The sequence below is a fragment of the Scyliorhinus canicula genome, chromosome 11, assembly GCF_902713615.1.
Source record: "Scyliorhinus canicula chromosome 11, sScyCan1.1, whole genome shotgun sequence".
In the NCBI taxonomy this organism is placed as follows: domain Eukaryota; kingdom Metazoa; phylum Chordata; class Chondrichthyes; order Carcharhiniformes; family Scyliorhinidae; genus Scyliorhinus; species Scyliorhinus canicula.
The window spans coordinates 106,840,041-106,864,035 of NC_052156.1; the positions used below are offsets into that span (position 1 = coordinate 106,840,041).

The 23,995-nt window shown below is 49.0% G+C and overlaps 1 protein-coding gene across 4 annotated transcripts in view; it reads left to right on the forward strand.

Annotated features, from left to right (window-relative positions):
* The window catches only part of LOC119973257 (protein diaphanous homolog 1-like), a 238,955-nt gene that overhangs the window by 205,487 nt on the left and 9,473 nt on the right, over positions 1–23,995 (forward strand). For 3 of the 4 annotated variants that reach the window (XM_038810989.1, XM_038810990.1, XM_038810986.1), the window contains 2 exons: positions 1,947–2,035; positions 12,411–12,579. In XM_038810989.1, coding sequence (XP_038666917.1) covers positions 1,947–2,035; positions 12,411–12,560 — 239 coding nt within the window. In that variant the 3' untranslated portion in view covers positions 12,561–12,579. The remainder of the gene's footprint in view (positions 1–1,946; positions 2,036–12,410; positions 12,580–23,995) is intronic. The other variant, XM_038810988.1, reaches the window with a different exon arrangement.

The following is a 23,995-nucleotide window of genomic DNA, read 5'->3' on the forward strand; positions in this document are numbered from 1 at the left end:
GGATTGAAGCTGGTAAGGACCCTCGGAACGGAGGAGAAAATCCTCCGGAGAAACTGGGTGCCACCTTTCATGCCCATGATCTCATCATTGGGGCACACAGCTTCTGGCTCTGAAGCCTGTACCGAGATGGTGATGTCCATCTACAATGGCAAGGTTGTAGTGGGGGGGGGGGGGGGGGGGGGGGTCATTGGGTTTGCTCTGCCAGCATTGGTCTAGGAATTAGTCATCAAGCACTTCCTATGTTTTCTCTGCATTTGAAAATAAGCTTCAAATGTCTTATTTTTTTAACCTCACCATTAGTTTTTGTAATCATTCCATCTTTTGCATGATAATCATCCACTGAATCGATGCTAAATTAATTTCATGTTAAATTGCAAGGATTATATTTCTTTGCCTCTTTTAAGCTAACATTTCCCCCCTTCCCCCAACCGCCCTGCCTGCCACACATCATCCACCCCTCTTTAAAAGGGGGAAGAGATAGGACTACTTGGGTCACTGACTCACTCTGCCATTGGGAGTGGGAAGGTGCTCAGGATGATTACGGTTGCTCCACAGATTTTCATATCTTTGCTAAGATCAGGAACATGGCGTGTGAGGTTAGCGTCAACTTGCACCCTACCCCTTGATGGTACAGCTTGTTGGAGTCTATGTGCCCAGGCCCCATTCCAATCTAATAGACTTTACTCCATTCACATCTGGGCTCTGTAGCTGAGGAAGAAGATATTGGCATGGGAGAGGGAGCAGCACAGATTCAGTAAGTTAAAGTGACTAAATTATAAACCAGGCTTGAAGATTATAAGGCGTTCTGTTCGAGATGCCAAAGATAATTAAAAGGTTTAAGAGAATTGATAAAAATAAACTATTTCTTCTGGTGGGGGGTGTCCAGATCAAAGGTGAAAAAACTTAAAATGAGAAATAATCTCAGGAGGTTTCTCTTCAGTCAGAAAACAGTTGGAACTCTCTCTGTTTAAACTCCTCAATCATAGATTTACAGTGCAGAAGGAGGCCATTCGGCCCATTGAGTCTGCACCAGCCCTTGGAAAGAGCACCCTACTTAAGCCCATGCCTTCTCCCTATTCCTGCAACCCAGGAACACCACCTAACATTTTGGACACTAAGGGGCAATTTAGCATGGCCAATCCATCTAAACCTGTCTTTTGGGACTTGTGGGAGGAAACCCACGCAGACATGGGGACAAAGTGCAAACTCCACACAGACAGTCACCCAAGGCCAGAATTGAACCTGGGACCCTGGAGCTGTGAGGCAGCAGTGCTAGCCATTGTGCCACTGTGGGCTTGGGATCAATTGAAAATTTCAAAAGTGAGATTGTTTGATTTGTTGTTTTTAGGCAAAAATGTCAAGGAATCCATAGAATCCACAGAATCCTGATAGTGCAGAAGGAGGCCATTCTGCACTGACTCTTCAAAAGAGCGCCCTACCTTGACCCCCCCCCCCCCCCCCCCCCCCCCCCCCATCCCTGTATTCTCATAACCCCATCTAACCACCGCATCTTTGGACACCAAGGGTTAATTTAGCATGGCCAACCCACCTAACCTGCATAACTTTGGACTGTGGGAGGAAAGCGGAGGAACCCCACCCCGACACTGGGAGAGTGTGCAAACTCCACACAGATGTGGAACTATGGTGGGTAAATAGATTTAAGGTAGAGTCCAACAATGTGCAGGTTAGGTGGATTGGCCATGATCAATGCATGGGATTATGGGGATATAGGGCGGGGAGTGGGCCTCGGTAAGGTGCTTTTTCGAAGGGTTGGTGGAAACTCAATGGGCCAAATGGCTGTAGGGATTCTATGGGTCAGTCATAATCTCACTGAGTGGTGGAACACAATCGAGGGGCTGAATGGTCTCCTCTGGTTTCTAAGTTCCTTTCTGCTTCTAAATGCTGCAGCAATATTTTATTAAAATCTTTCATATCAATTCTTACAGGCAACCTAAAATCGGGATTGAATGCTTCAAACCAGTGCATGAAACACTCTTCCGCCAAAAATGACAAAAAATCATCAAGCTCTACAGCCGTAAGCAATCCAAATTCCTAACTCTTGTCAAAGGGGAGGGTGTTTTTGACATGAAGCCACAAGAGAGTTCAACATTAAACTATTTGGTCATCACCTTACCAAAAGTTATATTCTTTCTCATTTACCAGCTCCACATATACTCATGGAACCTGCTCCCACTCAGAGATAATCGTCAAGGACTCTATTGTTTAAGAAATCCGCCTCCTGGTTGTTGAGGTGATCTCCCAAACTACAGGAGAAGGCAACCAAATACGGGGAAGAAATATTTGAACAAACTTTCCTTTGCCACTGCCTGTTAGAAAATTAGCCAGAAAACCTTCCCTTTAGGCCAATGGAGTGATAGAAAAAGAGCCTTCTGCTTTTAAATTCATGGCGGATTGCCTTCATTCCAATCTGATGCTTGCTACAGCTTCAGTTCAGAGGCCAAAGCCACCAGTTTGTTTGTTGGACAGAGAAGCGACTGAAAGGTTGTTGACCCTTCTTTCCAAAAGAGAAGGCTTCAGGTCCTGAAGCACCTTCTTCCTCCCTGAACCAAGAATTAAGCATTGGCAGGTAGCTTTCAAAAAGGCCTCACGCTCAAAGATGCCAAAGCATGCTCAGGGTTGGCTGACATCGATAAGGAGATGGCATTGAGCATTCAAAGGTCTTTTGTTTCCTCCCCCAACATTGCCCTCACTTTGGGATAACCTTTGTGTTCAATGTCTGACCTGGTCTCGGGCAACTTTAGCTCCAGCCAAGTGACCAAAACGTCCAGGTTAGGAACTAGAAAGTACCCAATCTGGCACCCTGGCACTGCCAAAAACAATTATCTTCCCCATAGAATAGGGTAAAAGGTCAGTTTAACTCTTAACACCAAGCTTCAACACGTGGTGGCCCAAACCCACATCCATCACACGAGTGGGACTATTACATCAGACTAACCCGGAAAGGGTCGTTCTCAAGATTAATACTGTTTCTGATCCTCCTTTTGTTCTGAAAAGCACTTTGTGAAATGGAACTATTACTCCCAACCCACTATCATTACTTTGCTTCCTTTTCTGCCCCAATGTATTGGCTCTTTTTGGGAATGCCAGTCAGTGAAAGACCCCTAGCTGATAGTATCCCAGAGACTCTGGATCTGACCAAAATTGCTAAACTCCTGGATTCACTCCTCATTTTACAGAGGCCAGAAATCAAACCAGGGACCTTTTGTTCTGCACACTGCAAAGTATGCACTGAAGGAAACCATTTTTCTCGCTCAAATCAAAGCATCGCTAAGTCTTTGTAATAAGAGTGTTCAGAAGCATCTGGACTAAGTACGTTCAGTTCTGGGGCATCGCACCTCAGGAAGAATATGTTGACCTTGGAGTTGGTGCAATGCAGATTTACCAGGCTGACACAGCAGCTAAAAAGGTTAAGTTATGAGGACACGTTGCGTAGATTAGGCTTATATTTTCATGAGTACACAGATCAAGATTTTAAGATGATTAAAGAATTTGATGGGGTGGATAGAGGGAAACTGGCCAGATTTTTACCATCGAGGCAGGCAGCTGGCAAAATGGCACCGGAAGGCCACAGGGGCATGCCAACACCTTCCTGCCATCATGCCTTTTTTGCCAGGAGAGGAAAAGGCAGCAGATGGTTGCCTGGATGGAGCAAACACCATTTCGCTCTTCGAGAGCACCCTAATCCTGCAGATGTAACTCCAGCAGTGCCCATCGCCAGCCCTCTGATGGGGGAATCCAGATCAAAGGGCCACAACTTTAAAATCAGAGGCAGGCCATTTAGGGTTGATGTCAGGAAGCACTTGTTCTCGCAAAAGGAACTGGAAATATGGAACTCTACCCTCAAAAAACTGTCGAGGCTGAGATCAATAAAAATGTAAACCCTGCGATTTATCGATTTTGTTGGATGAGGGTGTCATAATATACATCCAGGTATATGATGGAGTGCAGGCAGGCAGTGATTGACACACAGGATGACCAGTGAGCACACAGAACATAGCAGCCAATCACCAGACAGGACACAACCACTATAAAGCCAGAGGGCTCTAGTTTTCCCACTCTCTCGGGATCCAGCCTCTGAGACAGTCAGAGCTCGTGAGCAGCAACTGGAACAAACACCATGTGGTAGTCAGTTAGTCTGGTCAGGTTAGCCTCAGGTCTCCAGTCAAGTCAGCATAGTGTCAACCCACAGTTAAGCATGTATTATAGATAGTTGTTCAATAAAATAGAGTTGCATTTCTTCAAGTGTTGGAAGCCTGTCTCTCTCTCTACTGCATCAAACGCAGTCCACGTAGACCCAACTTACCCAACACATCATGGTACCAGTGAGTAATGCTGAAGTTTGATGGACCTACCTTGAGATAATCTGCCTCTGACCAGCGATCAACCATCTGGTAACATGGACAGCGTCCGCCCTCCCCCGCCGCTCCGCATCGCCGGCAACCTCGGTGCAAACTGGAAGATTTTTAAGCAGAAGGTCCAGCTATACTTGAAGCCACCGACCTCGAGGCCGCATCGGATACCAGGAAGATCGCACTCTTCCTTTCTACAGCCAGGGACCACGCTATCCACATCTACAACTCCCTCACATTTGCTGAAGGCGAAAACAAGACGAAGTTTAAAACAGTCCTACTGAAGTTCAAAAGCCACTGCGACATCGAGGTCAATGAGAGCTTTGAACGGTACGTTTTCCAGCAGATGCTTCAGGCTAAGGATGAACCTTTTCAGTCTTTTTTAACCCATCTCCGCATCCTTGCGCAGTCATGCAACTCTGACTCGACAACTGATTCCATGATCCGGGATCAGATCGTTTTCGGGGTCCATTCTGATTCTCTTCGCCAGCAGCTTCTAAAAGTTAAGCAGCGCACCCTTACCATCACTATCGAAACCTGCGTCCTCCACAAGCATGCTAACAACTGCTAACAGGGCGGCAGAAACGGCAAGGCAAAACCCCCGTGAGGCAGAACGGGTGCAGGCCATCAAACAAATGCACGGCCTGAGTCTGGATGAGAGTGGCCATTTCGCGCGCTTTCCCCGGGCTCCAGCGCATGCGCGCCACGACCGAGGGGACGGCGAGACCGACGACCAGCCCGCGCAAGTGCGCACGTCATTCGACCGCATTGCGCATGCGTGGTGGCGCACGGAACATCCTGACATTGGCACCATGACGTGTTCCAATTGTGGCTCCGCCCATTTAAAGCGGCAATGTCTGGCAAAATCTCGACACTGTCTCCAGTGTGGCAAGCTTGGCCACTACGCAGCCCTTTGCAGATCTGCTCCACTGCCCAGCACACAGCGATCCCAGCCACAGCGTAGGAGTGTCCAGTCAGTACAGCAACCCGTTACAGACTGCGACCCCGACAGTCTACCAGATCCCAATGCTGAGGGCCTCAAATCCCCATTCCGGGTGGGCATCATCACCAAGCATACGCTGCCTTTCTCAACGATGGTGAAACAACTCCCAATTCTAAGCATTGATCCGGACAATGAGTGGTGTGCCACCCTGACAGTTAACAAGGCTCGCTAGCGATTTCAGACCATGCTCCGCACTGGGTTGATCTGGAGATGGGGGAGGCGCGGGACCAGCGCCCGCTCTGGCGCCTGGATGTGGGGATGCTGGCTGATGAGGAGGTGTGTAGGAGGGTCCGGGGAAGTATTGAGGGGTATCTTGATACCAACGACACGGGGGAGGTCCGGGTGGGGATGGTCTGGGAGGCTCTGAAAGCAGTGATCCGGGGGGAGCTGATCTCCATCCGGGCCCATAGGGCAAGGAGGGAGAGGAAGGAGAGGGAGAGACTGGTGGGGGAGCTCCTGGATGTGGACAGGAGATACGCGGAGGCACCGGAGGAGGGGTTGCTGGGGGAACGGCGTAGTTTGCAGGCCAAATTTGACTTGTTGACCACCAGAAAGGCGGAGACACAGTGGAGGAGGTCGCAGGGCGCGGTATATGAGTATGGGGAGAAGGCGAGCAGGATGTTGGCGCATCAGCTCAGCAGGCGAGATGCGGCTAGGGAAATTGGTGGAGTGACGGATAGGGGTGGGAATGTAGTGCAGAAGGGGTCAGAAGTAAATGGGGTATTTAGGGACTTCTACGAGGAACTGTACCGGTCAGAACCTCCGATGGGGAGAGGGGGGATGGAGAGCTTCATGAACAGGCTATGGTTCCCAAGGGTTCAAGAGGAGCTGGTAGAGGGGCTGGGGGCGCCGATGGAGTTGGAGGAGCTAGTCAGGGGAATTGGACAAATGCAGTCAGGTAAGGCGCCAGGGCCGGACGGGTTCCCGGTGGAATTTTATAAAAAGTATGCGGATCTGGTGGGCCCCCTGTTGGTGCGAGCCTTCAATGAGGCATGGGGGGAGGGGCTTTGCCCCCGACGATGTCGCGGGCACTGATCTCTCTGATCCTGAAGCGGGATAAGGACCCCTTGCAGTGTGGATCATACAGGCCTATCTCGCTCCTCAATGTTGACGCTAAGTTGCTGGCGAAGATCCTGGCCACCAGGATAGAGGACTGTGTGCCAGGGGTGATACACGAGGATCAGACAGGATTTGTCAAGGGACGGCAGCTCAACACGAATGTGCGGAGACTGCTAAATGTTATTATGATGCTGGCAGTGGAGGGGGAGGCGGAGATAGTGGTGGCGCTGGATGCGGAGAAAGCGTTTGATAGAGTTGAGTGGGGGTACCTGTGGGATATGCTGGAGTGGTTCGGATTCGGGGAGGGATTCATCAAATGGGTGAGGCTGCTCTACGCGGCTGCGATGGCAAGTGTAGTTACAAATGGAAGGAGATCGGAGTACTTTAGGCTCTACCGTAGGACCAGGCAGGGGTGCCCCCTGTCCCCCTTGCTCTTTGCACTGGCGATTGAACCTTTGGCTATGGCGTTGAGGGAGTCAGGGAGATGGAGGGGTCTGGTGCGGGGTGGGGAGGAACATCGTGTATCGCTGTATGCGGACGACCTGCTGTTGTATGTGGCGGACCCAGAAGGGGGAATGCCGGGGGTGATGGAGCTGTTAGCGGAATTTGGGGGCTTCTCGGGCTATAAGTTAAATTTAGGCAAGAGTGAGGTATTTGTAGTACACCCGGGTGATCAGGAGGAGGGAATTGGGAGACTCCCATTTAAGAGGGCAGTGAAGAGTTTCAGATACCTGGGGGTGCAGGTGGCCAGGAGTTAGGGGACTCTCCATAAGCTTAATTTTACCAGGCTGGTGGAGCAGATGGAGGAGGAATTTAAAAGGTGGAACATGGTGCCGCTATCGTTGGCGGGTAGAGTGCAGTCCGTCAAAATGACAGTTCTCCCGAGGTTCTTGTTCCTTTTCAGTGTTTGCCCATCTTTATCCCTAGGGCCTTTTTTAGAAGGGTGACTAGCAGCATCATGAGCTTTGTTTGGGCGTATGGGACCCCGAGGGTGAAGAGGGTCTTCTTGGAGCGGGGTAGAGATGGGGGGGACTGGCGTTACCCAATCTCTCGGGGTATTATTGGGCGGCCAATGTGTCGATGGTGCGCAAGTGGGTAATGGAGGGGGAGGGGGCAGCATGGAAACGGATGGAGAGGGCGTCCTGTGGAGATACAAGCCTGGGGGCCCTGGTAACGGCGCCGTGGCCGCTCCCTCCTACGAGGTATACCACGAGTCCGGTGGTGGCGGCTACCCTCAAGATTTGGGGGCAGTGGAGGCGACATAGGGGAGAAGTGGGGGGCTCGATGGAGGCTCCGTTAAGGGGGAACCATAGGTTCGTCCCGGGGAACATTGATGGGGGATTTCAGGGTTGGCACAGAGTGGGTATCAGACAGCTGAGGGACCTGTTTATCGATGGGAGGTTTGCGAGCCTGGGGGAGTTGGAGGAGAAATTTGGGCTCCCCCCGGGGAACATGTTCAGGTATCTGCAGGTAAAGGCATTTGCTAGGCGGCAGGTGGAGGGATTCCCTTCGCTTCCCGCGAGGGGGGTGAGCGACAGGGTGCTTTCGGGGGTCTGGGTCGGAGAGGGGAAGATATCTGATATCTACAAGGTTATGCAGGAGGCGGAGGAGGCGTCAGTAGAGGAGCTGAAAGCTAAGTGGGAGGGGGAACTGGGGGAACAGATCGAAGATGGGACATGGGCTGATGCCCTGGAGAGGATTAATTCTTCCTCCTCGTGTGCGCAGCTTAGCCTCATCCAATTCAAGGTGCTGCACCGGGCCCACATGACTGGGACGAGGATGAGTAGGTTCTTTGGGGGTGAAGACAGGTGTGTCAGGTGCTCGGGGAGTCCAGCGAACCATGCCCATATGTTCTGGGCATGCCCGGCACTGGAGGAGTTCTGGAAGGGGGTGGCGAGGACGGTGTCGAGGGTGGTGGGATCCAGGGTCAAGCCAGGATGGGGACTCGCGATTTTTCGGGTTGGGGTGGAGCCGGGAGTGCAGGAGGCGAAAGAGGCCGGTGTGCTGGCCTTATCGTCCCTAGTAGCCCGTCGAAGGATCTTGCTACAATGGAAGGATGCGAGGCCCCCAAGCGTGGAGACCTGGATCAATGACATGGCGGGTTTCATTAAGCTAGAGAAGGTCAAATTCGCCCTGAGAGGGTCGGTACAAGGGTTCTTTAGGCGATGGCAACCTTTTCTCGACTTTCTGGCTCAACGATAGGGTACGGGGACAGTAGCAGCAGCAACCCGGGGGGGGAAGGGGGAGGGAAAGGTGGGGAGGGAAAAGGTGGGGGAGGGAAAAGGTGGGGAGGGAAAAGGTGGGGGAGGGAAAAGGTGGGGAGGGAAGGTGGGGGGGGACGGACGATGACTATGTTTGTTTATTTAATTTAAATTTATTTTTAAGTTCTTTTGTTGTTCATTGGGGTTGGTGGGGTGGGGGATGTGATACATGCGTCGATACGGTCTGGGGGCGTTACAGTTATTATGGGTTATTTTGTTACATTTCATTGTTTGTCGTTATGTTTTATATTTTCTGTAAAAAATTCCAATAAAAATTATATTTAAAAAAAAACAAGGCTTGCATACGTTTCAAGCTGGACACCGGCCCTTCAGCAAACCTCATTTCAAAGTCTGACCTTGACACCATCTATCAAACCAAGCATTCTTCCACCGGCCTGCTATCTCCTCGACTGCAATGGCAGTAGGAACCAACAGAGCTTCCCTGCTCGGTGCTCGGGCCTGCAAACTCCTGAACCTATTGCAGCGGGTTCACACCATGTTGTCCGCACAGGCAACAGCCTCGCCAGATGATAACTTCCAGGCTCAACTCGATGACATCATAGCGCAATACCATAGCGTGTTCGAAGGTATGGGCACACTCCCTTACCGATACAAAATCCTATTGAAGCCAAATGCCACCCCAGTGGTTCACGCACCGCGTTGGGTGCCGGCACCCCTCAAGGACTGCCTGAAGCAGCAGCTGCAAGACCTCCAGGACCAGGGCGTCATTTCAAAGGTCGCGGAACCCACGGACTGGGTTAGCTTCATGGTTTGCGTCAAGAAGCCATCAGGGGAGCTTCGAATCTGTATCGACCCAAAAGATTTGAACCGTAACATCATGAGGGAACACTACCCAATACCTAAACGAGAAGAGCTAACCAGCGAGATGGCTCATGCCAAATTCTTCACGAAGCTGGACGCCTCCAAGGGGTTTTGGCAAATACAGCTGGACGCATCCAGTCGCAAGCTGTGCACATTAAATACCCCGTTTGGTCGCTACTATTACAAACGAATGCCCTTTGGCATCATCTCTGCCTAGGAGGTGTTCCACCGCACAATGGAACAAATGATGGAGGGCATCGAGGGGGTGCGAGTGTACGTCAACGATGTCATTATCTGGTCCACAACTCCTCAAGGACACATCGATCCCCTCAAGTGGGTGTTCCACAGGATCTACGGTCATGGCCTCCGACTCAACAGAGCCAAATGCTCCTTCGGTCAATTAGAAATCAAATTCCTCGGCGACCACATTTCGCAGCATGGCGTGCAGCCAGATGCGGACAAGGTTTCGGTGATCAACGCCATGAAGACCCTGAAGGACAAGAAGGCGGTCCTCCACTTTCTAGGGATGGTCAACTTCCTTGGGAAGTTTATCCCCAACCTGGCGTCACACACCACAGCCCTCCGCCATCTCGTTAAACAAACTACGGACTTCCAGTGGCTACCCGTTCATGAGCAAGAGTGGCGTGAGCTCAAGGCGAAACTCACCATGGCCCCGGTGCTGGCGTTTTTCGACCTCGCCAAGGAAACAGAAATATCCACCGATGCGAACCAGGCTGGCATTGGGGCAATGCCCCTCCAACGGGATGACTCCTCCTCCTGGGCCCCAGTTGCATATGCCTCTAGAGCCATGACGCCCACTGAGCAACGATACGCTCAGATTGAAAAAGAATGCCTGGGCCTCATCACAGGGATCGACAAGTTCCATGATTATGTGTATGGCCTCCCCAATTTCACGGTTGAGACGGACCACAGGCCATTGGTTCACATCATCCAAAAAGACCTCAATGACATGATGCCACGGCTACAACACATCCTCCTCAAACTCCGCTGCTACAATTTTGACCTGGTGTACACCCCGGGCAAAGAGCTCATTGTGGCCGATGCACTCTCCAGATCTATCACCACACCGTGTGAGCAGACTGACTTTATCTGTCAAATAGACGCGTAGGTGTAATTCTGTGCCTCCAACTTTCCGGCGACTGATGAGAGGGTCGTGCAAATTCGTCAGGAGACGGCCAGGGATCCTCTGCTCCAGCGGGCCATGCGACACCTCATGGAAGGTTGGCAAAAGGGGCAGTGCCCCCAGTTTTATAATGTCAAGGACGATCTAACGGTGGTAGACGGCATCCTTATGAAGCTTGACAGAATTGTGATCCCACAGAGCAAGCGAGATTTGGTCCTTGGCCAAATCCACGAGGGTCACCTGGGGGTCGAAAAGTATCACCGTCGAGCCCGAGAGGCAGTATACTGGCCAGGCATCAGCCAAGATATCGCCAACATGGTCCTCAATTGCCCGACGTGTCAAAGGTTCTAACCAGCTCAGTCTAAAGAGACTCAACAGCCGCATGAAATGGTGACCTCCCCATGGTCCAAAGTTGGTTTTGGCCTGTTCCATGCCAAGGGCCGAGACTATGTACTCCTAGTGGACTACTTTTCCAACTACCCCGAGGTGGTCAAACTGTCTGACCGCACTTCAGCAACGGTAATCAAGGCATGGGATCGCACTCACAGTGATGAGTGACAACGGCCCCTGCTTCTTCAGCCAGGAGTGGACAGATTTTGCCCGCCTGTACAACTTTCAGCACGTCACATCCAGCCCCCACTACCCCCAGTCGAATGGGAAGGCCGAAAAAGGAGTGCACGTCGTTAAAAGACTATTGTGCAAAGTTGCTGACTCGGGTTCTGATTTCAACCTGGCGCTGTTAGCCTACAGGGTGACTCCTCTGTCCACTGGGCTGTCCCCAGCGCAGCTCCTCATGAATTGCATACTGCGAACGACGGTGCCGGCTATCCACATTCCGGACCTTGTCAACTTCCCGGTCATACAGAGGATGCAGCAGTCTCAGGCCTAATGCAAGTTGGCGTATGACGCCCATGCACAGATCTCCCCGACCTGGTCCCTGCTGACCGAGTTTGTGTTCAGCTGCCTGACAGTGGCTGGTCCGCCACAGCTGTGGTGGTCAAGCAAGTGGCCCCGAAATCGTTCTTCGTTCACATGCCTGATGGCTCCTTTCTCCGGCGTAACAGGCGGGTACTGCGAAGACTTCCACACTCGCCACCCGACCGTGATGTCCCGCCTCGCACACAGTTTCCTCAGGACGCGCCCTTCCACGAGGCCACTGATCTGTCAGTTATTCTACCGACCTCTACGACCACCGCATTGGAGGCAGTTCCGCCCATTCAAGTGCAGGCGGCCCCTGACCCACCCTTGAGGCGGTCAACCAGAATTCGTCGCCTGCCACAGAGACTGAATTTATAGACTTAATGTTGCATTACCTTGTGATCCGTTTACACGTCTGTACATATCGTTTTTTTCTCATGTGTTATCTGCCCTCTATCTGCACTAGACACCTTCCCATGTATATAAGTTAGCATATTCTGTATATAGTCAGGTTCCTGTACACATATTCACTATTTATTGACCTGAACACATTTATTTTTAAAAAGGGGGGGAGATGTCATAATATACATCCATGTATATGAAGGTGTGCAGACAGGCAGTGATTGACACACAGGATGACCAGTGAGCACACAGAACACAGCAGCCAATCACCAGACAGTACACGACCACTATAAAGCCAGAGGGCACCAGTTTTCCCGCTCTCTCGGGATCCAGCCTCTGAGACCGTCAGAGCTCGTGAGCAGCAACTAGAACAAACACCATTTTTGAGTTTATGCCAGAGAGTTTTATGAGTGTTTTCTTGTTATTTACAGAGTAGCTCAGGGCAACAGAAATGCTCTGGCCAGGTGACTTTGCCGCCCCCAATTCAGCAAATGCCCACAGCATTACAGCATTTACAATCCATGCAGAACTTGTCATTCCAGCCCCCGATGCCTCGTCCTCCCCCAGTTGCATCCTGGTGAACTTTGATCATTAACCCAGGTCAGGCTTTAGCATATTTAATGTTTGTGTACATTATATGGGAGAGAGATAACTATTTTACGCACGTTCATGGGGCAAAGATTAGTGGGAGACTAGAGGACTGGGAAAAGTTTAGGGGGCAACAGAAAGCTACTAAAAAAGCTATAAAGAAGAGTAAGATAGATTATGAGAGTAAACTTGCTCAGAGTATAAAAACAGATAAAAACAGATAGTAAAAGTTTCTACAAATACATAAAACAAAAAGAGTGGCTAAGGTAAATATTGGTCCTTTAGAGGATGAGAAGGGAGATTTAATAATGGGAGATGAGGAAATGGCTGAGGAACTGAACAGGTTTTTTGGGTCGGTCTTCATAGTGGAAGACAAATAACATGCCAGTGACTAGTAGAAATGAGGCTATGACAGGTGATGACCTTGAGATGATTGCTATCACTAAGGAGGTAGTGATGGGTAAGCTAATGGGGCTAAAGGTAGACAAGTCTCCTGGCCCTGATGGAATGCATCCCAGAGTGCTAAAAGAGATGGCTCGGGAAATTGCAAATGCACTAGTGATAATTTACCAATATTCACTAGGCTCTGGGGTGGTCCCGGCAGATTGGAAATTGGCAAACGGGACACCACTGTTTTAAAAAAGGAGGTAGGCAGAAAGCGGGTAATTATAGGCTAGTGAGCTTAACTATGGTAGTAGGGAAGATGCTGGAATCTATCATCAAGGAAGAAATAGCGAGGCATCTGGATGGAAATTGTTCCATTGGGCAGACGCAGCATGGGTTCATAAAGGGCAGGTTGTGCCTGATCAGTTGGGTAGGCTGGATCGATGTGGACTGCACTTGATGCTGTGTAGCGAGAGACAGACCTCCAACACTTGATAAGATGCAACACGATTTTATTTAATGTCTAAACTATTGTACATGTTCAACTGTGGATTGACAGTATGCTGACTTGACTGGAAACCTGATACTAGCCGAACCAGACTTACTAGCTACCACATGGTGTTTGCACTGGCTATGCTCACAAGCTCTGACTGTCTCAGAGGCTGGGTCCCGAGAGAGCGGGAAAACTGGTGCCCTCTGGCTTTATAATGGCCGTGTTCTGTCTGGTGATTGGCTGCTCTGTTCTGTGTGCTTACTGGTCACCCTGTGTGTCAATTACTTCCTGTCTGCACTCCATTATATACATAGATGTATATTATGACAGTGCCTAACTAATTTAGTGGAATTTTTTGAGGACATTACCAGTACGGTAGATAATGGGGGGCCAATGGATGTGGTATATCTGGATTTCCAGAAAGCCTTTGACAAGGTGCAACACAAAAGGTTGCTGCATCAGATAAAGATGCATGGCATTTAGGGTAAAGTAGTAGCATGGATAGAGGATTGGTTAATTAATAGAAAGCAGAGTGGGGATTAATGGGTGTTTCTCTGGTTGGCAATCAGTAGCTAGTGGTGACCCTCAGGGATCAGTGTTGGGCCCATAATTGTTCACAATTTACATAGATGATTTGGAGTTGGGGACCAAGTGCAATGTGTCCAAGTTTGCAGACGACACTAAGATGAGTGGTAAAGCAAAAATTGCAGAGGATACCGGAAGTCTGCAGAGGGATTTGGACAGGTTACGTGAATGGGCTAGGGTCTGGCAGATGGAATACAATGTTGACAAATGTGAGGTTATCCATTTTGGTAGGAGTAACAGCAAAAGGGATTATTTAAATGATAAAATATTAAAACATGCCGCTGTGCAGAGAGACCTGTGTGTACTCGTGCATGTGTCGCAAAAAGTTGGTTTACAGGTGCAACAGGTGATTAAGAAGGCAAATGGAATTTTGTCCTTCATTGCTAGAGGGGTGGAATTTGAGACTAGGGAGGTTATGCTGCAATTGTATAAGGTGTTATTGAGGTCACACCTGGAGTATTGTGTTCAGTTTTGGTCTCCTTACCTGAGAAAGGACGTACTGGCGCTGGAGGGTGTGCAGAAGAGATTCACTCGGTTAATCCCAGAGCTGAAGGGGTTGGATTACGAGGAGGGTTGAGTAGACTGGGACTGTACTCGTTAGAATTTAGAAGGATGAAGGGGGATCTTATAGAAACATATAAAATTATGAAGGGAACAGATAGGATAGATGCAGGCAGGTTGTTTCCACTGGTGGGTGAAAGCAGAACTAGGGGCATAGCCTCAAAATAAGGGGAAGTAGATTTAGGACTGAGTTTAGGAGGAACTTCTTCACCCAAAGGGTTGTGAATCTATGGAATTCCTTGCCCAGTGAAGCAGTTGAGGCTCCTTCATTAAATGTTTTTAAGATATAGGTAGATAGTTTTTTGAGGAATAAAGGGTTATGGTGTTCGGGCCGGAAAGTGGAGCTGAGTCCACAAAAGATCAGCCATGATCTCATTGAATGGCGGAGAAGGCCCGAGGGGCCAGATGGCCTACTCCTGCTCCTAGTTCTTATGTTCTTATGTTTGTTCTGCTCTGACTCTTATCTAAATGTGCAGTAACTTACAACTGACCCCCACTTCTGGATTTAATTGGGAAGTGAAGTGGTGGAGGAAAATCCTCAACCCCAGTTACGACATTCAGTCCTTGGCTGGTCGAAGCTAGCACTGGTTGATCAGCATTACCCTAGTGTAACAGTGCTCTCAGAGAATGGGCCAAGTCTTGTTGGAATGGGGCATGACACAATCATGCCAATAAATTGGACTTTCCTCAGCTCAAATATAGCTTAAGTCATAACTCGCTTGAAGTGTGAGCTGTTAATAGGCAAGAGCTTTGAGGCATCTGGTACCTTAGATTTTTGTTGCAGCATTTGCTTTTTTTGTTTTAAAGTATATTTATTAAGGTTTTACATTCTGACAAACAATAGAAGAAAACTTACAGGGGCAGCATTGTCTTCGGGCAGCACGGTAGCACAAGTGGATAGCACTGTGGCTTCACAGCGCCAAGGTCCCAGGTTCGATTCCCCGCTGGGTCACTGTCTGTGCGGAGTCTGCACGTTCTCCCCGTCTGTGTGGGTTTCCTCCGGGTGCTCCGGTTTCCTCCCACAGTCCAAAGATGTGCAGGTTAGGTGGATTGGCCATGCTAAATTGCCCTTAATGTCCAAAAACGTTAGGAGGGGTTATTGGGTTACGGGGATAGGGTGGAAGTGAGGGCTTAATTAGGTCGGTGCAGACTCGATGGGCCGAATGGCCTCCTTCGGCACTGTATGTTCTATGTCCTGCCTGCCCTAGTTTTCTAGCGGGGTGCGCCACCACAGGCAGCAGGATCGTCCTTCCAGCAGCCAATGGGGTTTTCTATTGTGACCATCCCACACCGTCGGGAAACCCCTGGGTGTGCTGCCGGCGAAGCGGAGGAGCCCGCCAACGGAGAATCCCGCAGCAGGAATGAAACCACATCAAGCAAAAAAACGGCTCAGCATACATGAATACATAGGGGGGCACAGGAGAACACCATTCTCACTGGCTCAATATAAACATTCAACATAGATCAATGCCTCTAAAATGCCCACCAGAGACCAAAGGAGAAACAGGAGGAAGACACAAAAACATGGTAAAATGGTGCACACCCTCCCACACCGCGATTATTCACAGTTACCACAAGAGTTCAGGAGAACATTTTCCTGCCATGTTTGGGCATGCACCAATAACATCTCCCTCAACCCCAAAATCACCAGAGGCACCAATGACACACCACAGCCTCCTCTCCTCAGATACCATCTGTACCTGTCTGTGCCCCTGCCGGATCCAATCAAGGATTCTTTACATTCACCCGTAAAAGAAAAGGAAACATGCAATGAAAATATGTGAGAACCCAAGTTCTAAAAGGGTGTTACACATATATCACACAATACCACATAGTCCCAGTTTCAGGCCCAGTACAGAACCAACATTATTCCACACATTTATACAGAGAGCACCAGCAACAACATGTTGGGATTATGAAAAACAAAAAGGAAGAAGAACTGGAACTACCAGGAGTGGATCACAGGATAACAAAGGTTCAGGTCACCACCATGGGTCCATATTCCCCCAGCACACACTCATGCCCTTTAATGAAGAAGAGAACAAGCTGCTCATTCAAACAGGAAAGCGTCAAGACCATTAGAGGGACAACAGGGTATCAACCAATGTCCAGGACATGGCTCAGCCCCAGGCCCCCATGCACAGAAGAAGCAACACCCAGCCTCTCAGGAGGTCCCTAATAAGTGCCTTCGGGAAGGGACATCCCAAGCTCTGGGGCAGCAGGATACCAGCCACAGCACCGGATCTGTCCTAGCCTAGCACCAGCCAACACACAGGAATCATAGCCCCAGGACCTCCAACACACCCCAACTCCCACACCTCAGCGGGGCCTGCACCTCACCAACCATATCCAGGGCAGTGCACCACCCCATTTACACTAAAAAAAATTATGCCAGCCCCAGCCAGGGACATGCCAACACCAAAGAGAAGGAGATCATCAAGATGCATGGGGGGGTCATGTTAGCACAGTGGTTAGCACAGGTGCTTCACAGCTCCAGGGCCCCAGGTTTGATTCTCGGCTTGGGTCACTGTCTGTGTGGAGTTTGCACTTTCTCCCCTGTCTGCGTGGGTTTCCTCCGGATGTTCCGGTTTCCTCCCACAGTCCAAAGATGTGCAGGTTAGGTGGATTGGCCATGATAAATTGCCCCTTAGTGTCCAAATATATTAGGTGGGGATACTGGGTTATGGGATAAGGTATGGGCTTAGGTAGGGTGCTCTTTCCAAGGGCCAGACAGACTCGATGGGATGAATGGCCTCCGTCTGCATTTTAAATTCTATGATCTATGAAGACCCCCAACAATTGGGTGCACTGGGAGGAGGGGCTAAATCCCTCCTCCTGGTATAATAAGGGGAACCTCCCATAGACCACTGGACAAGAATATATAACAGTAGCCTGCTCATCAAGGTGAAGAGAAGAGGAAAAAAACCCCTAAGGGAAGAAGGCGTGACCTGATATAGGAATATTAGCGACCGTCCCGCCCTGTACGCCATCACAGGAAGGATATTAAGGGAATCAACAGTGCTGCCTCAACAGAGTCACAAACACTGTCTCCATATGGAAAACCTAACCACAACGAGGAAAACACTCAGGAAACCACCAGATAAGACCACTTGGAGGAAGGCGTCTAGCTCTCCCATCAAACCTACCCCCACAAGGGGCTGGGCTTCAAAAATGCCGAGCCGTGGCAAATAGCCTCTCCAGCAAATCAGTGAAGGATTAACCAAACCCACCTCCGTGTACACTGCCACTCAATCCCTCTTATTCTAATAGTTCTAAAGAAAAAAGACTCCCCCCAAAAAAACACTCCAAACTCCAACCTCAAGGAAAAGTCAGAAAAAAAAACAGTCCTCGCCAAGATACATAACCTGCCCAGGCCATCAGAGGAGACTGGCACAGATTCTTAAACTCAAATGCAAATTAAAAATCTGATACGGTTCTTTCTAACTGGAGAGCTATCATCAATCTCAATGAGGACTTAATTAATCCATCACGCAACTCTATACCAACCAACCACCCATCACCCACCTTGGCTCCACTCATTTTCATTATCAACGAGATAAAGGGTGTCCACAATACATTCCCTTCCCATAACCGTAAGGATTATAATACATAATAAAAGAAAAGAGCAAAACTGTGCACAGATCACATCGACTTGCTAGAACGGGATAACAGACAATACTTGTGCTTACATCATCTCTCACACTAGGAGAAAAGCCAACAATAAATAATCGACAACGTAATCACAAGTGAGTAACATCCAGGAGTATTGAAGAATTGCAGAATAATAACACCATCTATGTTGCTGAAAGGCAAAAGCCAAGACAGCATCAGTGAACAGTCCTCAGGATCTCTCGAGGATTCTAACGAATGAAGCACCTCCACTTTCCCCATGCCACCGCCCCGACGCCTAAGTGATCCACTGCCTAGGGCCCTGCCGGTGGGATGACGGGTCTCGCACAGCTACTTCCAACACCTCTCGATGAGTATCGAGGATAGGACAATATCAGGCAAGTGGCCAGGGGGTCCGACCAACCCCAGGCCTCAAAGACAGGATATAGTGTCCCCCATCAAATCTGATATGGCTAGCCTCCAGGTCAAGATTACTAAACTCAATTGGGAACTGGCCTCCCACTTCTTGCCAGGGACACACCTTGCATGGCTCTGACCTCCTGAACCAGCCAGAATAGACAACATGCAGCAGCATCTCAACGAATCGAAGGTGGACCCTTACAGGGAAAGTGCTCTATTGAATACAAGGATTCCTTTTTGAGCCTCCACCATTCTCCCAAGGATAGCACACAGTTCCTCAAAGTGGGCTCCAAAATCTGTCACCACAGTGCCGGGATCCTCATCCAGAACACCATTCTGAATAGCGGCCATCATTCCCATGCACACAGCTTGACCAAGGCACAGGCTTGCTCATCATCAACAATGCCACTGGGAGCTGGGCCCAGTCAACTCCGAACGCCACGGTCAAACGATTTTCTACAACTTAACTCGGCTCCTCATCGCAAAACTCCAATCAGGATCATCCAGGGATATAGTAAACACAACACGCAAAAACACAGCCGCTCCCGTGTTCACATCACATGACCCCCTTTTAATCAATGAGGATAAGGGATTGAGAGAGAAATGGGAAAATGGAAAATGAAAGTGAATTCGAGACAAATAAGAAAGAAAAATAAAGAGAGAGGAAGGAGCCGGAGTAAGAGATAGGAAAAAAAGAGACAGAGGGGAAAAGTAACAAAAAAGTAATTTAAAAGAAATCTTTAGGAAGGATTTGTGATGTGCATGAACGAGAGTCTACAGTTCAAATTGTTCCCTTCCTGGACCAGTAAGTTGATTGGGTACTCAGATTCTTAATGGACAATTAATGCACAAACCTAGAAATGTCTTTAAAATAACAGGGAGGCTGAGTGAGAGATGCTGCTGAACAAAGCAAGTAATGGAACGGCAAAGGGGGTGGCACAATGGTTAGCACTGCTGCCTCATAGCATCAGGGACCCTGGTTCAATTCTGGCCTCGGATGACTACCTTTGTGGAGTTTGCACTTTATCCCGTTTCTGTGTGTGTTTCCTCCGGGTGCCCCAGTTTCCTCCCACAGTCCAAAGATGCACAGGTTAGGTGGATTGGCCATGCTAAATTGCCCCTTAGTTTCCAAAAGGTTAGGTGGCGTTTAGGTGGGATTACGGAGATAGGATCGGGGCGTGGACCTAGGTATGGTGCTCCTTCTGCATTGCAGAGATTCAATGAGCGGGATTCTCCCATCGACAGTTACGTGCCGGCACTGGAGTAAAAACGCTCCAGCTGCCAATCCCGGCGTGAACCCGGTGCCATGGGGTCTGCGCATGCACAGTTGGGCCAGCGCCAACTAGCACATGCGCACTGGCCTTTTTCCCCCCCACCGGCCTTGACGCCAAATGGCGCAGGGCCACATGAGCCGGTGCGGAGGAAAGGTGGCCGGGTGGGGGGGGGGGGGCGCAGAGAGGCTGGCCCGCCGATTGGTGGGCCCTGACCGTGGGCCAGGCCACTATGGAGGCCCCCCCCGGGGTCGGACCCCCCCCCCCCCCCACCACACACACAGGCCGCCCCCAGACCCTTCAACGGCGAGGTCCTGCCGGCTCAGAGGATGTTAAAACGGCGCCGGTGGGTCTCGGCTATTTGATGACGGCCGCCCGGCCCAAACGAGCGGAGAATCAGTGCGCAGGCCTGTGCTGGTCCAGGCCGGAGAGTCGGCGCTACACCGACTGGCACCGATCACGCCAGCGCCAATGGCGCCGATTCTCCGCACTATAGAGAATTACGTTGCAGCGTCGGGGCAGCGTGGTGCGATTCACGCTGCGTCGCGCCGATTCTCCGACCCGGCGGGGGACGGGGGGGGGGTCGGAGAATTCTGCCCAGATTCTATGAAATTGGCCGTCAAATTCCAGAAATTCACAATCCATGATGCTTCAATCCATTTGCTGAAATCATTGCCCTATTTGCACTTTGATAATGTGCGATACTAAGATTGCATTACTTTGGCCCTGTTGTTCACGATTTTCCTCTGCATTTGTTGTTTTCCTCAGTCTTCCTTGAACACTGTATTTTCTTTTTCTATCAAGTGAAGTATGATTAGGAGGAGAAGATGCACGAGGAAATGGTGTAATTAGCAATTTATTCTGTTGGTATACAGATGGCTGCGACCAAGGATGTTGCAGCCCATCTAGACTGTCAATCAGCCTGCACCTTCTGCCGCTACTTCATGTTAATAGAATGGAAGCCAATTGGTGGAGCCAAAACCGTGACACACAGCTTTTCTTTATTTTTAAAAATAAATTTAGAGCACTCAATTCATTTTTTCCAATTAAGGGGCAATTTAGTGTGTTCAATCCACCTACCCTGCACATCTTTGGGTTGTGGGTGAAACCCACGCAAACACAGGGAGAACGTGCAAACTCCACATGGACAGTGACCCAGAGCCAGGACCAAACCTGGGACCTCGGCGACGTGAGACTGCAGTGCTACCACTGCGCCACAGTGTTGCCCTCTGCTTTTCTTTATCAAGAGAGTTTATTGACTTGTTCAGTCTCACAGCTCTCCTCTCATTCAATCGAGTGTCCCAAGTATCCCCTATTTATACTCTGTTAATAAAACCACTAATCAATAAATTCAACAGAAATGACAGGATGACTGCCCCTGCTGGGGCAACTGCAACTAAAACAAAACAACAAAGAAAGCCTAATTAACTAAACCAAAATATTCTGAGGTCAATGATGTGCCCCTGCCCCGCACACAGTAGCCGAAATATCCCCGATATATATGTGCTCAAAGTCAATTAAAGAGTGCCAATTAAATCATCACCTGTTTCTCTTCACCGTAACGATGTAACTGACATTAACAAACCGTAGCAATGTAATTGACAAGACATTAACACTTCACACTGTTCTCCAAGGGTAAATCCCCCTTTTGTGAGGGGGCGGGCGTGTTTTCTCTCTCTCTCTCTCTCTCTCTCTCTTACACTGTGCCCTGCACCCATGTGTCCTTTTCCAGTAAGACGTCATCCAACACCAGGTTAAAGTCAACATGTTTGTTTCAAACACTAGCTTTCGGAGCACTGCTCCTTCCTCAGGTGAATGAAGAGGTTTGTTCCAGAAACATATATATATAGACAAATTCAAAGATGCCAGACAATGCTTAGAATGCGAGTATTTGCAGGTAGAGTTTTTACAGTGGTCTGCTCATTTGGTGCCTTTCTGCCAATGTGGGGCTACCGTTGGGCTGGGGAGAGCTGGTGGGGCTTTTTTTATGGTGCCTTGCAAATGCTTTGAGCATATTAGTGATTTTCATGGTTGCTTTTGGCATGTTACTGATGCTTTTGTATTCTTGAGTTGTCAATAAATAGAAATATTTGCAGAGGGTGAAGGTACAAAAATAGCAACGAGTCAATCCTGTGAACGTAAAGGGCTTTGCAAATTGTGAACTACAGTTACAAAGCAAGTTATAGCCTTTCCTATAGTCTTTGCAAACTTTATATGTTTGTTTATGTTTTTTGTTTTTGTTGGAGATCATGATAAACAAATAGGGCACTTTGGTCACAGCAGTTCCCTTTTGCTCTTTTTCATGCACCACCATCTTGGAAGCAGCCCAGCAAGAATTAGGCGTTAAATGTGCCAGGGATGTTTGGCCCTGATTTGTGAGTGAGCCACAGAGTCAGCTTGAGCCTCTTAGCCTCACAATTGCACATCAGTTTTAGAGAGTAGATCCATAGAATCCCTATGTGCAGAAGGAGGCCATTCAGCCCATCAAGTCTGCAGTGTCATATGAGGAGAGACTAAATCGAGGATTATATTCATTGGAGTTTAGAAGAGTGAGGGGATCCCATAGAAACTTTTTAAATTTTAACAGGATTAGAAAGAGTAGATTCAGAAAGAATGTTCCCAATGGTGGGGAGTCCAGAACTAATAATAATAATCATTATTAGTGTCACAAGTAGGCTTACATTAACACTGCAATGAAGTTACTGTGAAAAGACCCCAGCCGCCACACTCAGGGGCCTGTTCGGGTACACAGAGGGAGAATTCAGAATATTCAATTCCTCCAACAGCACGTCTTTCGGGACTTTTTTTGAAGGAAACCCGAGCACCCGGAGGAAACCCACGCAGACACATGGAGAACATGCAGACTCTGCACAGACAATGACCCAAGTGGTAATCAAACCTGAGACCCTGACGTTGTGAAGCAATGGTGCTAACCACTGTGCTACCGTGCCACTGATAACTAGGGTTCAATGTTTGAGGATAAGGATCAACCTTTTTGGACTGAGGTGAGGAGAAATTTCTCACCTGGAGAGTGCTGAATCTTTGGAATTACAGGAATTAATTGAGGCCAAGGGATCAAGGGATATGGGGGGAAGGTGGGATCAGAGCGTTGAAATTGATGATTAGCCATGATCATAATCCATAGCGGAGCAGGTTCAAAGGGTGAATGGCCTCTTCCTGCTCCTATTTTCTATGTATGACCCTCAGAAAGAGCACTCTACCTAGGCCCAACTCCCCAACATATCCCCGTGACCAGGCACATTGATCATGACCATTCCACCTAACCTGCACATCTTTGGACCGTGGGGGGAGCAGCCAGTGGAAACCCACGCAGACACAGGGAGGACGTACAAACTCCACACAGTCACCCAAGGCCAGAATCAAACCCGGGACCCTGGTGATGTGATATAGATATAGGTTGAGAGGCGGTAGATTTAGAACTGAGATGAGGCGAAACTACTCCTCACAGAGAATGATGAATTTGTGAACTCGCTGCCCCATAGTACAGTGGAGTCTAAATTATTAATTGGTTTCAAGAGGGAGATACATACATTTGTGAATTAGAAAATGGGTTAAAGGCATATGGGGAACAGGCAGATAGTTGGATTTGAGACCAGGAAGAGATCAGCCATGATCTGAATGAATGGTAAAGCAGGCTCGAAGTGCTGAATTACCTACTTCTGCTCTTAATTCCGATGTTCCTGTGTTCTGGTTATCCCAATTGGTGATATTTAGTTTATCACACTGGAAGGTGATATTTTCCTTTTTAACATCTACTGGACAATGTTCAGGGAGTGTCATTGTAATATCTCATGTGAATATATTAGCTTGGGGATTTTAAAAGCAAGAAAATATCCTGTTGTGCAAAACACCTTATTCAATTAACAGGAATCCTCTATTATTTGAAAGATAAAGAACTCGCATTTCTGTCTCATCTTTCATATGACCTCAGCATGTCTCAAAACACATTAATTAATTCACAGGATGTGGTTCCCGCTGGCTAGGCCAGCAATTAATGCCCTTCCCTAATTGCCCTTGAGGAGGTGGTGCTGAGCTGCCTTCTTGAACCTCTGCAGTCCATGTGGTGTATGTACACCCACAGTGC